Source organism: Pterocles gutturalis, unplaced genomic scaffold, assembly GCF_000699245.1.
Source record: "Pterocles gutturalis isolate BGI_N339 unplaced genomic scaffold, ASM69924v1 scaffold5614, whole genome shotgun sequence".
In the NCBI taxonomy this organism is placed as follows: domain Eukaryota; kingdom Metazoa; phylum Chordata; class Aves; order Pterocliformes; family Pteroclidae; genus Pterocles; species Pterocles gutturalis.
Genome location: NW_010130438.1, coordinates 28,097 through 40,215, shown reverse-complemented (window position 1 = coordinate 40,215; position 12,119 = coordinate 28,097). Strand labels below are relative to the sequence as shown.

The 12,119-nt window shown below is 40.4% G+C and overlaps 1 protein-coding gene across 1 annotated transcript; it reads right to left on the bottom strand.

Moving 5' to 3' along the window:
* Positions 1-349: 349 nt before the first annotated feature.
* On the bottom strand, positions 350-11,522 carry ATP6V1G3 (ATPase, H+ transporting, lysosomal 13kDa, V1 subunit G3). Its single transcript, XM_010080214.1, has 3 exons — positions 11,441-11,522; positions 4,412-4,512; positions 350-523 (listed from the first exon to the last, which is right to left on the bottom strand). Exons 1-3 carry the CDS (start codon positions 11,520-11,522, stop codon positions 350-352), a joined length of 357 nt encoding a protein of 118 aa, XP_010078516.1.
* Positions 11,523-12,119: the final 597 nt, after the last annotated feature.

The following is a 12,119-nucleotide window of genomic DNA, read 5'->3' as shown; positions in this document are numbered from 1 at the left end:
TAAACAGATTTATGCACCACCGCATCCTAGTACAGAACATTTTTATAAGAGAAAAGGAACAGACTGAAAAGCAGCTGGTGTCAAATAGTAATTTATTCTGCTGTTGTTGACTTGCCCCCATCTAAATGACAGGGGCTTAGCTACCAACAGGAAACAATATTCCAACAAGTGCTTCTGAAACCCTGCATAATTCTTGTTGCATCAAAAGCCTATGTGGAACCGTGTACTTTTGGCTTTAGTGTTCTTTTTTTTCTCACACATACAGAAACAATAAATGAGGAAATATTTATGCTTATCACGAAAGAAGGTTACTTTTTACTAACATCCTTCCCTTGCACATCAGTGAATCTCAAACTGCATGTCTGAAGTTTGGGTGAACTTCGGGGTTGATGTCACATATTGCGCTCAAAAGCTTTTTCATCATGCTCTCCATGTTCTTGTGGTAGCTGCTAGTGAGGTTTCGGATGGCCTCTGTTGTTTGCTCTTCTATTTTAGCAGAGAGGTTACCTTGGGAGCCCATTACCTGAAAAGCAGGAGTCCTCTGAGCAAAACAAAGGGTTATATATAACTGCGTTTATTGTACTTTTCTACATCATCCCGCATAAACATAACACCCCCTGTGCTTCCTGACAGTAAAGGGTAGGATCTAGGTTGAGCCATATGCACCAAAACAGGATTAAAGGGAACTCTTCCATGTGCTTATTAGCAACAGGAATCTCCCCATGTCATTAAAGTTGCCCAGCTCACTGTGGGAACAACATCGTACATGTTTTATCTTTTATATCGCTCATTTTAATTTGTTTTCTATTGTAATGACTGGCCAACAAGTTCTGTCACTGGTGTGCTTCGTTTGGCCTCACTGAGAATGAGTGTGAGCACAGCCAAGGAGCAAAACATGGGAAAGCCTTCTTGACAATGCAGAATTACGGTTTCAGAGTATGTGAAACGCCTACAGCAGTTAGTGATGTATAACCCTCAACAGGCCTGAGACAGGGGCTTTTACAGTTACATTTTCGTATCTGGCGAAATACCAGACAGCTTCTGGCACAGTTAATATCAGGACGTTCACTTAGAATTTCATTGACTCTAGACTCGCTGAACATTTTAGCATGGTTATGTTATAAACAAATGCACAAGTTCCAGATCTGTGACTTTGCTCCCTTCTCCCCCATTGCCCCAACATCCTTTGAATTCTTCCCTTATGGAAAAGTCCTTCAGATACCGGTAGAGAAAAATTGGTTTCCAGCTAAAGAATTCCGCCACGGGGGAGAGCAGAAGACATTTCTGCATACTGACAGAGTAAGAAAGGAGAAAATAACATGTTGTTCTTGTTCCTACCATGGTTCTCTAGGGCAGACTAGCAGCTGAAGCTAGCCTGTGATGTTAGTGGGATACCTAGAGGACGACCCAAAACAAGGGAGGAGTCATTGGCTTTATTTTCCATTTGATTTCACCCCAACTTAGTCTTTAAAAGAAGGAAAAGCAGCTGAGTTAAGGTCTTTTGCACAAATCACCTTTGCAATTCTATCTGTACCTGGCAATGTAGTAAGAAGTTTGTCTGTAATCCAGACGTAAAACACTTTCCAATTTGGAAGAAACACAGGACATAGACATAATATTAAATACTGGGAAAATATTATAGTTTTCTATAGTAACTATTTTTAGCTGGCATTTTATTTTGGCTTTTAGACAAGTTGTAATGGTCTCATGTGGGAAAGATTGTACAGCTTAGACCAGATTTATGCAGCTGATTTTTTCCACTGGGGAAAATAACTTTCTAGAGATCCCAGATGGTTGCATGTTATCCAGCTACTAAATATTTTTTAAAAACCTCAAGAAAAGTGTTACAATTTTAAGAAGAGCCTCTGTAGACTGGGGACCTGCTCTCTCAGTTCATGCCAATACGGTAACATGAGAGAGTAGATTCTGCTGACCTTGAAGGTCTGTCCTTTATTTTGCCCATACTGGTTTTATGCTAGTGTCATTCCAAAGTTACTAAAATGTTACGTTGACTTGGAAGCCATAAAATTTGGAACTAGGCTTCACATCTCCAAAGTCTGGTGATCTCAGACCCTGAGTAAAAACACCATGAGCACTAGTAAAATTGGTTTGAGATCTGGGCTTAAACTGTTGTATGTTTTGAAAAAAAAAAAAGTCTTGCCTATTATCACTCTAACATCGAATTAATCGTTATTTTGTGTTGCTGCTGCTGTTCATTCTGGATTGATGTGGAAGACCTCATAGTACGAGAAAATTTACCCCAGTTTGGATACAGCAACACAAAGTAGTAGTAGGAATAGCATTAAATGAGACTGTGACAAATAATTAAAAATACTTGTGTCCGAATATCTGACCCAGTAAACTAAACCAGGCATCAGACTTCCCTCTGCACTGGCGTAGCTGGAACTCCTGACTGCCTTCCAGGCACAGGTTAATAATGATGACATTTGTCTGGCTAGATAAATGTTCGACATAATGGGGTCAGAGAATGTGAAGGAGGACTGCAATGATCTTGTACTACATGCTGTCATTTGAGGAGCAATATGTGCTGTGTCCTGCTTGTGTGAAATGTTCAGCTGACAAACAGTGGTCTCTCCCTGCAGCTTTAATTTTGTGATGAAAAAAATTGAGTTCACACCACAGCAACATCTTTTCTCTTCTGCTGTTTCAGACCTAAAACAAAAGGCTGGCTTGACTGAAAAGGTGAACAAATTTTAGAAGTGTTTTTTACTTTATTTTAGTGTCGGTAAACATCTGAAATTGTACATATGAGACAGCTCCACCTGGCCTGGCTGTGTGACTGTGTGTCTGGGGGCCGGCAGTGTGTGTTAGAGACTCTGTGTGTTTATCTGTTCCTAGGCTTGTGATCTTTGCTGGAAAATGTTTTATGTGAAGTGTGACTGAAATTACAGGTTGGTAAAGCAGTTTTTATTTGACCTCTTTGGCTTTTTTTGTGGCTGCTTTTACATGTGTAGTTTCCTTGCCTTTGCACAAAACAAGCCGGGGGAAAAACAAAAACTTCAAAGGGAGGTCACCAAGTGAAAAGAGAACGATTTGTTGAACCTTCATGAAGATACTAGAGAAAACTGCAATGGCATAAATTTATAAAATGAATTACAATTCAGATATGAAAATGTCAGCCAGAGCATTTTTACTATGAAAATGTAGTGAAAAACTCCACAGTTTGGGTGATCTCAGATCATCAAAGATGTAGTGTTGTATGCAGTCAATATTAAGTCCACTGCAGTGGAATGGAAATAGAAAGAAATACTTAAATCTTTGCTTTTACTAAAACATCCACCTTAATGAAACCTCCAGTTTCTAGACAGCAACGACGTCTGTCTGGAGTTAAAGCAAGAGGATGTCAGGGATCGGACCCCTACCCATCCCCTCCTAGGTGATCCATGTTTATGTCTCAAACAATGAGCAGAACACTTTCTAAGGAAGAGACTCCACCAGGAGTGCCTGGGCAGAGCACTCAGACAAAACATCCCTAAAGGAGAGACGCCATCGTGTCTAGGACATTATCGAGTGGTTAATGTCTTGAGTGAGGGGCACATCTGTCAGGTGGGACATGGGTGCTGAGAGCTGGAGTGGTGGGGAACCAGCTGCCCCTCCCCACGAAGCTGACCTGGATGCAGGGCTGTTGCGCCCCCCAAAGGTCAACCCCGAAGGTGACCTGGATGCTTTCAGGACTGGACCGGACCGAACTGTATGACAGGTGAGCCCAAACTGTACCCCCCACTGACCCATCACTACCCAGTAGACCCATCACCACCCCACGCACGGAGTTTCTGCCTGAAACAAAGACTTCTGCCTGAAGAGAAGACGCGTGCTGGAACGAGGGATTGGTGATGGTCTCTGGGTCTCTGTGTGTGTCTCTGTCTCTTTAACTCTGTCTTTCTGCCCCCCTTTCTTACTTTTCAACTCTTTTTTACTGTCTTATTTGGTGCTTGCCTTGGAGAAGTTGATTCGTGATGTTTTTGCAGGTGCTGAGGTAAATAAAATCGTGTTGCATTGTTCCTTGAGTCCCTGTCTGACTCCACCTAGCCGGTGCTCCTTTTCGGGGAATCACAAAAAACCTCTCTCGACTGACCCCTGGAGTGGGGCGAGACAGAGGACCCAAAGGTATTTTTTCTTAAGACAGATAAGTCTTCAAAGGGCAAGCATGAACCAAATACAGAATCTGGGCAGGCTGAGTGGTGAAAGTCCACAATACCTTCTACAAATGCATTCAAAGCCAGTGAAGGAGTCAAAATGAAGCATCATGGGTGATACCTGTGTGATAGGTGTGTTCGATCACTATGATCAAGTTGGTTTGTGGAAGTCTCCATTTAATGCCATTCGAAGCTATTTGTTTTACCATTGGGCACATTGACACTACAAAAGAATATGCAGGTTTCTTACTTACCTTTGTTTGCTTATTCCTAAATTCCTTCTCCCTCTGTAAGCGGTAGTGGTCTATCTCAGCTATGGCTTCTTCTTTTGCCTGCTTCAGCCTCTTTCCCTTTCCTAACAGGGGAAGAAACTGGGATTTACTTCACACTTGTCACTGTATCCCAAAAGATTAATTTCTCTAAATCAGAGGTATTTTACATAGCACAGTAAAATGGACAAAGCTTCAAGCAAAGTCAACAGTAGCTTTATTTGCACAAGAATGGTCAAAGAGCCAAAGTGATTTAGGTAGGACACTTTCTGATTGAAAGCCACATGTGCAAGTACCCATCTTCTGTGGGTACAACTGCCTGTGCAAAAGCACATATCAAAATGAAAAGCTTGTTGGTTTGATAACAACAGAATTCTTTTTGCAACTACACATTTTCTCATAACACAAATGATTTTTTAAAATCACAGCTTGGTGCTTAAATAAGTATCTGTCTTTCCTTCATCAGCAATAGTAGCAGCCAGATAGCAGATTTTAGTTGTCACTGATGGGAGAAGATGTTATTCTGTCAGACTTGCTGTATTGATTGGTTGCCAGCATCCCTTCATCCCACACCAACAGGATTCTGCTTAGAGCTGGCAGATTTTCAAAGTACTGAAAGATATGTCTTAACCACTACCAGGCTGAGCTGCAACCTTCAGGCATTGTCCTCTTCTCCCCCACCTCTTTCCCCTAACATTTGTTAAATGCAGAGGTGACTGATTAAGAGAAAAAGGAGGTCAATGGTATTCTCTAACAACGTGTTGAAAATATGAAAGTTATCAAAAAGTATTTTTTTTTCTGTTCTTTTTAAACAGGCGAGTGATCTGTAAAGTGGCATTTTAGTCTGTAGTGGAAACTAGAGCCTTCCTTCTGAAGAGGCTTATTTACATGCTGAATTTTGTTCACTGTGAGTAGTTACTTGGTCTGAGGTAAAATGCTAAGGGTTTGTCAAATCAAGCCCAAGTAAGTAAAGAGTGATGAGGCATTGGAACAGGCTTCCCAGGGCAGTGGTGGAGTCACCATCCCTGGAGGGGTTCAGGAAATGTGTCGATGTGGTGCTTCGGGACATGGGTTAGTGGGTTGGGTGGTGTTGGGTTGACGGTTGGACTTGATGATCCTTGAGGTCTTTTCCAACCTCTATGATTCTAAGTCATTGCAGGACTGGGTGTAAGGTAGTTCCTGGGTCTAGCAGGGATGTTACATAAAGGATAGGAGTAGAAGGTTTGATGGGAAAGTGATGCTTAAGTGCTTACATGAAGCAAGTGCCGAACATGTCATAACCACCCCACGGTGATGCCTCTCTGCCTGTTTTGTATAAAGTCAGTAAAGTTGTATGGATCTCCACAGGATTATGCTTCACTTCTTTGTGTAGCAGTCACTTTCTAACTGATGGGGCTGTAAACCTCTTGCATTGAAACTTAATATGTTTGAGACTCCTGAGCTGATGGTGATTTTCTGGGGTCTCTTTCTGCTGTACAGCTAGAACTTTAGGAATGGGAGGGGATAAGCTTACTCCCTTTCTTAATTGGAGAAAAGTCTCTGATGGCTGAAAAATCTGTTGCTTAGTTGCTTAAATTGTGATATCGCAAGAATTAGAGTGTGGAGTTTGGGCAACTGAAAAAGGCATCTTGATCTGATACATGGAACATCCATTTATTTATTTACTTATTGTAACAACCTACTTAAAGCCACAGAGCACTATGAATACTTTTTGAAGATTTTTTTTTTAAAATCTTTGAATTCAAGCACGAAAGCTAAAAACAGTACCTTTTCTGAAATACTAAGAAACATTCTCCAACTAAGCTAGAAAGATGAGCATTAGTATTTCCAATTTGTTTTCTCCAGGCTGCTACACTGGATTGGCTCCACCAGTGCTGGGCTCCTGAAGCCGTATCAAGTGTGGCACAGAGCAATCGGCTTCCACTGAGCATGGCACAAGAAGGAAGCTGAATCTTGGGAGGAAGACTCTTGGTTTTGATACATCTGAGATTCAGCAAGAGTCTGGTAAAACACCTGATTCAGTGGTAAATTTTTTGCCCAGTTGACAGCTCCTTCTGAAGTCTTCATCTGCAGATTGGTAAGTAGAAGCAGAGAGATGCCTGAAACATGAATTTCCTCTTAAAATCTTGATTCCTGGACTGTTTGATTTTTGTGGGTGTGCTTATTGCAGGATCTGAGGAATGGGACCCTCCTGCTGAGGAACTGGAGAACTTCACTGACTCTCAGCTCATCAGTGGATTGCTCTCTTGTGTGGTTAATTCTGTTTCTCAGAGCTTTTCTGCCACCAAAGCACTGTACTTATATATAAAGGGGCCGAGAGGCAGTTTAAAACCTAGCATGTACTTTTCTAGGGTTTGTATTTGTTTGATAAGGGCTGACTCCCTCAGCTTCCGTCCCTCACTCTATGAAATCTTGGGACCAGTATGCATGAACTGACACATTTATGCAAAAGCCTGATGTCAGTCTGGACAACAGAATTTGTAACTGGGTTTAGGTCTGTATTTTGAAGTTTCCCTTATTATCCTTTCCAAATTTGGAGCTGATCAGCCTTTTATAAAGAGTTTTCCTGTAGGAGCAGAGCTGGGGGGTGATTCTCTGGAGCTAGAAGTCAGGGGGAGTGACTACAGTGAAGCTCTGCCAGTTTCACCAGCTGAGGAACTGGATTGCTATAGCAAATTAAATTATTTCAAAATCAGTGGGATTTTAATTTCAAATTCCATCTGGGGGGCCATCTGTAGTAAATATGTTGCATATTTGGCCACCGGATAGATAAATAAATCCATTTAAAAGGCACAAAATGCAAAGAGAGTAAGTGTAAAACAGTTCATTTGCCTCTAACAATGTAGCTAGTGAACCAAAAAGTACATATATACATACATGTCAGCTCTTGACAGTGCACTGGAATATAGGGTGTCATGGTAGGGTGGCAGCTATTTCATTTTTCCATGATGCCTTTAGGATTGGCACAGCAGGAACCTGCTGCTTCCTATTTAATTAAGTGGAAAAGCTGTGAGTAAATTACTGCTCGTTTGACAACGTTGTGGACAGAATCGGCAACTGCCAACATATGCGATAGTGCATATGCTGCACCTGATTAAGTTAAGCAGAAACTAGAGCTTAACCTGCTGTTTCACTAGAGACAAACCAAAATTAATTAATCAGGCTGTTCTTAACCACTTGTCTGCTACCTTAGCTGGGCAATATGGGATTGCCTTTTCAAAGTCTTACCGATCTCCTGGGTGGGATTCTCTGCAGAGCACAGCCAAGCTGAAATCACGCCTTACAACCAGGAAGGGTGGCAGAGCATTGAAATTCAGCCAAAATCACACAAAAAGAGGGCAAGAAGCACAGGAGGATGAGCAAACCAACCTGACCCTATAAAGTTTCCTCTAGGATGAGGGACAGAAAGCTCCAAGTTTGAAGAGACCTTTGCCCCAAAGGGCGTGCTGTGGCGGCCAAGTTTGCTGCTGCCCCTTCGTCCCTCCTTCCCATCCTTGCCCACTGTTGTCCATGGTTATGGTAGCTGACAGCCTATAAATTTGTAGGCATCATGTTAAATTGGCCAAATCTTAACCCACTTTCTGTAACAACTCAGCTTTGTATTAGGTTTTCTTACCTACCTAGGGAAGGCATTATTAGCATGCAGAAAAGCTGTATGCTTCATCCTAGGTATTTCTATGGTGTTAATGAAATACCTAGCTCTGGTTAGATCCAAAAGAACTGGTGAGGTCTTTTAGATTGTTGGTTTTTCTTAGATCTTGTAGGAAAAAGACATTAGAAAACAAAAATGTTGCATTCTATTTTGCTCAAATACTGTTCTTTTACTCTCCAAAAGCTGCCATGCTAAAACTGTCTTTCTGTTCCAAACATATCACGTAGGCTTCTAGCTGAATTTCTGCATAGAAATCATGTCATATGAAGAAGTTGCCAAAAATTAATAATTTTTTTAAAATAAGAGCATGTCAGTTGTCTTCAAGAGTGTCAAATTGTCTGCAAAATGGGATTTATGGGTGCTCATTTTGATAAGACTTTTGCACTTTTAATAAAGTATAGTAGAAGAAGCTGATCAGTATGTATAGCTTTTTCAGTAGATATGTCCTGGGTATTATCCAAGAGAGCACCATGGATATAATTCTGTTTAAAATAGCTTATTTTGATTAACATTTGTTTTTAATCTGGTTTCCTGAAATTTTTCATCTGAGGTTTCATTTTATTAGTCGCTAGACATTCAAGCCAAGATACCAAATATCTATAGGAAAACAAGTTTTGCTAAACCCAGTGTTCATGACACATTTGTTTCTTTTATTTTATCCAAAAGGATTTTCAGGATTTGATGTCTTGGCTCTGACAATGCTCAGTTATTGCTGGGATCCAAATTATGCTTAAAGCAAAAATGATAGATAAAGCAGTGCTGTGTGCAGAAGGCCGAAGGATTGCAGACTCTTTTGCTTTATGTTTAATCTATTTAATAGTTTCAGCCTTGCATGTGTGCATTTACTAACAAACTATTAATAGTTTGTCAGGTGTAAATGACAGCAGCCAATGATACAGGAAAGATGTTAAGACAAGATAAAGGGTATTGAGCAAGAAGTATGAAAAAGCATGTACAGAGGAGCTTTAGCACTATATTTTTGCTTTGCTTCATGTCTCCAAATGTAATTTTATTTATTTGCTAGTTTTTCAGTTATCCAAAATGGATTTGGCATGACAAACAGCTGCACATATGTCAGCAAAACTAGGCCCATTATCTGTTTACACACAATATTATGTGTGTTGACGCTACATCTTGCTCTGGTTGTGTGAGTATCAGCTATAAACACTGAAGGGTTTGCATGAGGGTAGTTTTGCTAGTCACACGTCCTTGAGATCTGCAGTGTGCTGGGCCCTAGCAGAAGGTGCTGATCTGAACCGGTACCAGGTGGATCTGGGCTGTTGTTTCCTGGGGTGAAGCAGCACATCCTCGCCTTGTTCCTCAGAGTTGTGGGTGCACGAGTTAACTGATTGCACTGGATATATTGGTTGTGTTTTGTGTATTTCCTTTTATCTTAGTTTTTTATGCTCAGATACAAACTCTGCAATCCACTTTATGGTGATCTAACTGCAGAATCACTCTGGGCAAGAGACAGTTATTCTGACTTGGCATCACTGGATTTGGCAAGAAAAGAATCCCTTTTGTCCTTGTCCCACAGTATTTAAGTTCTGGTATAGCTAGGTATCTAAGGTGGTGGTGTAGTGACATTGCTGAAAAATATTGAAATTAAAGACAACATGGAAACTTTTAGTTTTTTTTTTTTTTGTAGCTTCTCTGCAAACCTATTGTAATGTTGAATATAATAATGATTTTCTAGGTATAATTATTCTGTTAGATTAGCTATAATGCTGGGTTTAGCACAAAATCCAGCTTGGAACAGTCCTTAGAAAAACCTGAACCCCAACCTCAAGATTTTTATGTATGAGAAATTTTTATTTTCCTTCGGAATTTTTATAAAGAAAAAAACCTTTGCCTTTAAAAGTAGCAGAAAAGGAAGTAATACTGATGAAATGTTTTTGCTCTAAATATTTTTACTGATAGCAAAATTCTTAATAGATGTTTTTCTGTAGCTGCTAATTATCTTGTACCTCAAAACTAGTACACTGGAAGGTATAGGCAGTGGGTTAAGTCAAGTTTCTGACTCAGAGGTTTCTGGAAGATACTTTAATCTGTAAGAAGCCCTGTGGTTTTTTTTTTGTTTTTTTTTTTTTTTCCCCCCTCCCTGTTGCTTCTGCAAGGGAACTCAGGGAAGGGCTATTGCCCTCCTACATATTTTCTGTGTGCTGCTGTACAGGTTAACATATCACACTAATAATGAACACTCAGCAATGCTGATTTCTGTGTAGAAATAGTAACTACACACTTTTTTTGTTTAGCTTCTATTTGTCCACGGAAAACAAAACATTCCTTCGCGCTTTTGCAGCACGTGACATCTTCTTCATGTGTTTTAGTTGAGTCCTGCAGGACAATGTTGTTTCCTGCTGCTGGTTTCTAAATCAAGATAACTCCATGAATGTATTAATGGTATTAATGGTTCACTGCTAATGCAGGTCAGTGGCTCGTGATACTTACATTCAGAAGAATAAGGTCACCATATTTTCCATTAAATCATTGGGATATGAATGCAGACAATGAAGGAAATAAATAATGGAAAGACTGCCAGGACAATTATTTCTTGGATTGAAATTATTCAAGCAGACACTGTCATTTTTATACTTGCTATTATTACTTTTTTGCTTATATTTGACTAGAATAAAAGTATATGAATGTATTATTATTGGAGAGCTACACACGCTTTGCCCTGGGCATTTAGGCATTCAGCAAACAAGATGTTTATTTTAAATTGAACATTTAATCACTTGCTGATTGCTTGAACCCTGTAATAAGACTTAAATGAAAGACCTATCACTGTACTGACAGTTCTTGTGCTTGTCGTGGGAATTTCATTACTATCATTGTGCTGAAGTCTCTCTTTGTTTTCATATAAGTTTTTTTTAAGCCTAGCTGAGATTAGAAGGTAAGTTACTAGATAAGTAAAGTGGAACACTGAAAACGTATACAAGACCCATAAAGTGAAATAGAAAGTTTGAAGTCTGGTCCTCTAGAGCTGGCAGCCAGAGAGATGCAGGCTTCTAGTTGAAATACCTAAGGAAAGCTGTAATGACATTATCGACATTGAGATAAAGCAAGAATAAATCTAGCTGACAGGATGAATGTATCAAAGAAAACCTTGTTTAATGTCATAGGGCACGTGCACGCACACACACGCAAGCACACATGTGCACGCAGAATTTTAAGCAAACTCTGAAGGTTCAGGTTTGGTTAAATGCCTGGTCAAAGCACAGCACTAATGCAAGTGAGAGAGATGAGGAGCAGCCCAGCTGTGATGTGTACAGACGAAATCACGTTGTTTTTCTGTGAGCCGCTGTAATTCTGAAGAGTTTACAGTAGAAAACTACAGTAAAACCAGGCCAGCTACTCACTTTTTTTTGCTTCCTCCAGTTTGTCCTTGGCACGTTTTTCTGCCTGCAGAAGCTGCTGGATTCCCTGAGACTGGCTGGTCATGCTGATTGCTGAGGCCAGTGCACTTCTGCTGGGGCTGGAGCGGGAAGGGAGTTTTATACGGCCGCTGGGCTGGGCTTGTGCTTTTTGTTTCGTCTGTTTTTACAACAGCCTTCCAGATTGCACCAAACCAGCCAGCTCTGCCTGGATTGCTGCTGGGCAAAGGGCCTGCTAGTGTAATCAGGAAAACACAGCAGCGAGGCTGAAAGGAATGTTCTCCCCTCCTCAGGGTCACCGAAAAGCTGAAGTGTCTGATTAACACATTGGGAAAAGAAGAACACTCCAAGTGGCTTGTAGTTTAATGGGGATTTTTTTTGTTGTTTTAATCGCCTGTTGCTGAAGCTGAATATAGTTAATCTTGTCAGAGGAATTGAGGAAAAAAAAAATGTTTCTTGGAATTTCCTTTTAATAAAACTTCCTAAGAATGTGAAGAATCAGACTCGGTCAACAAGCAGTTTTGGTTGAACACAGTGAACTGGTGGTAGGTTTCTGTTTGGTGTTACATCCTAACATTATCTGTTGGAGTTTTTTCACTAAAAAAAAAAAGAAAACCAACACTGCTGGAAATGAATTTATCAGGGAGTTTAAAAAAGCACTTGG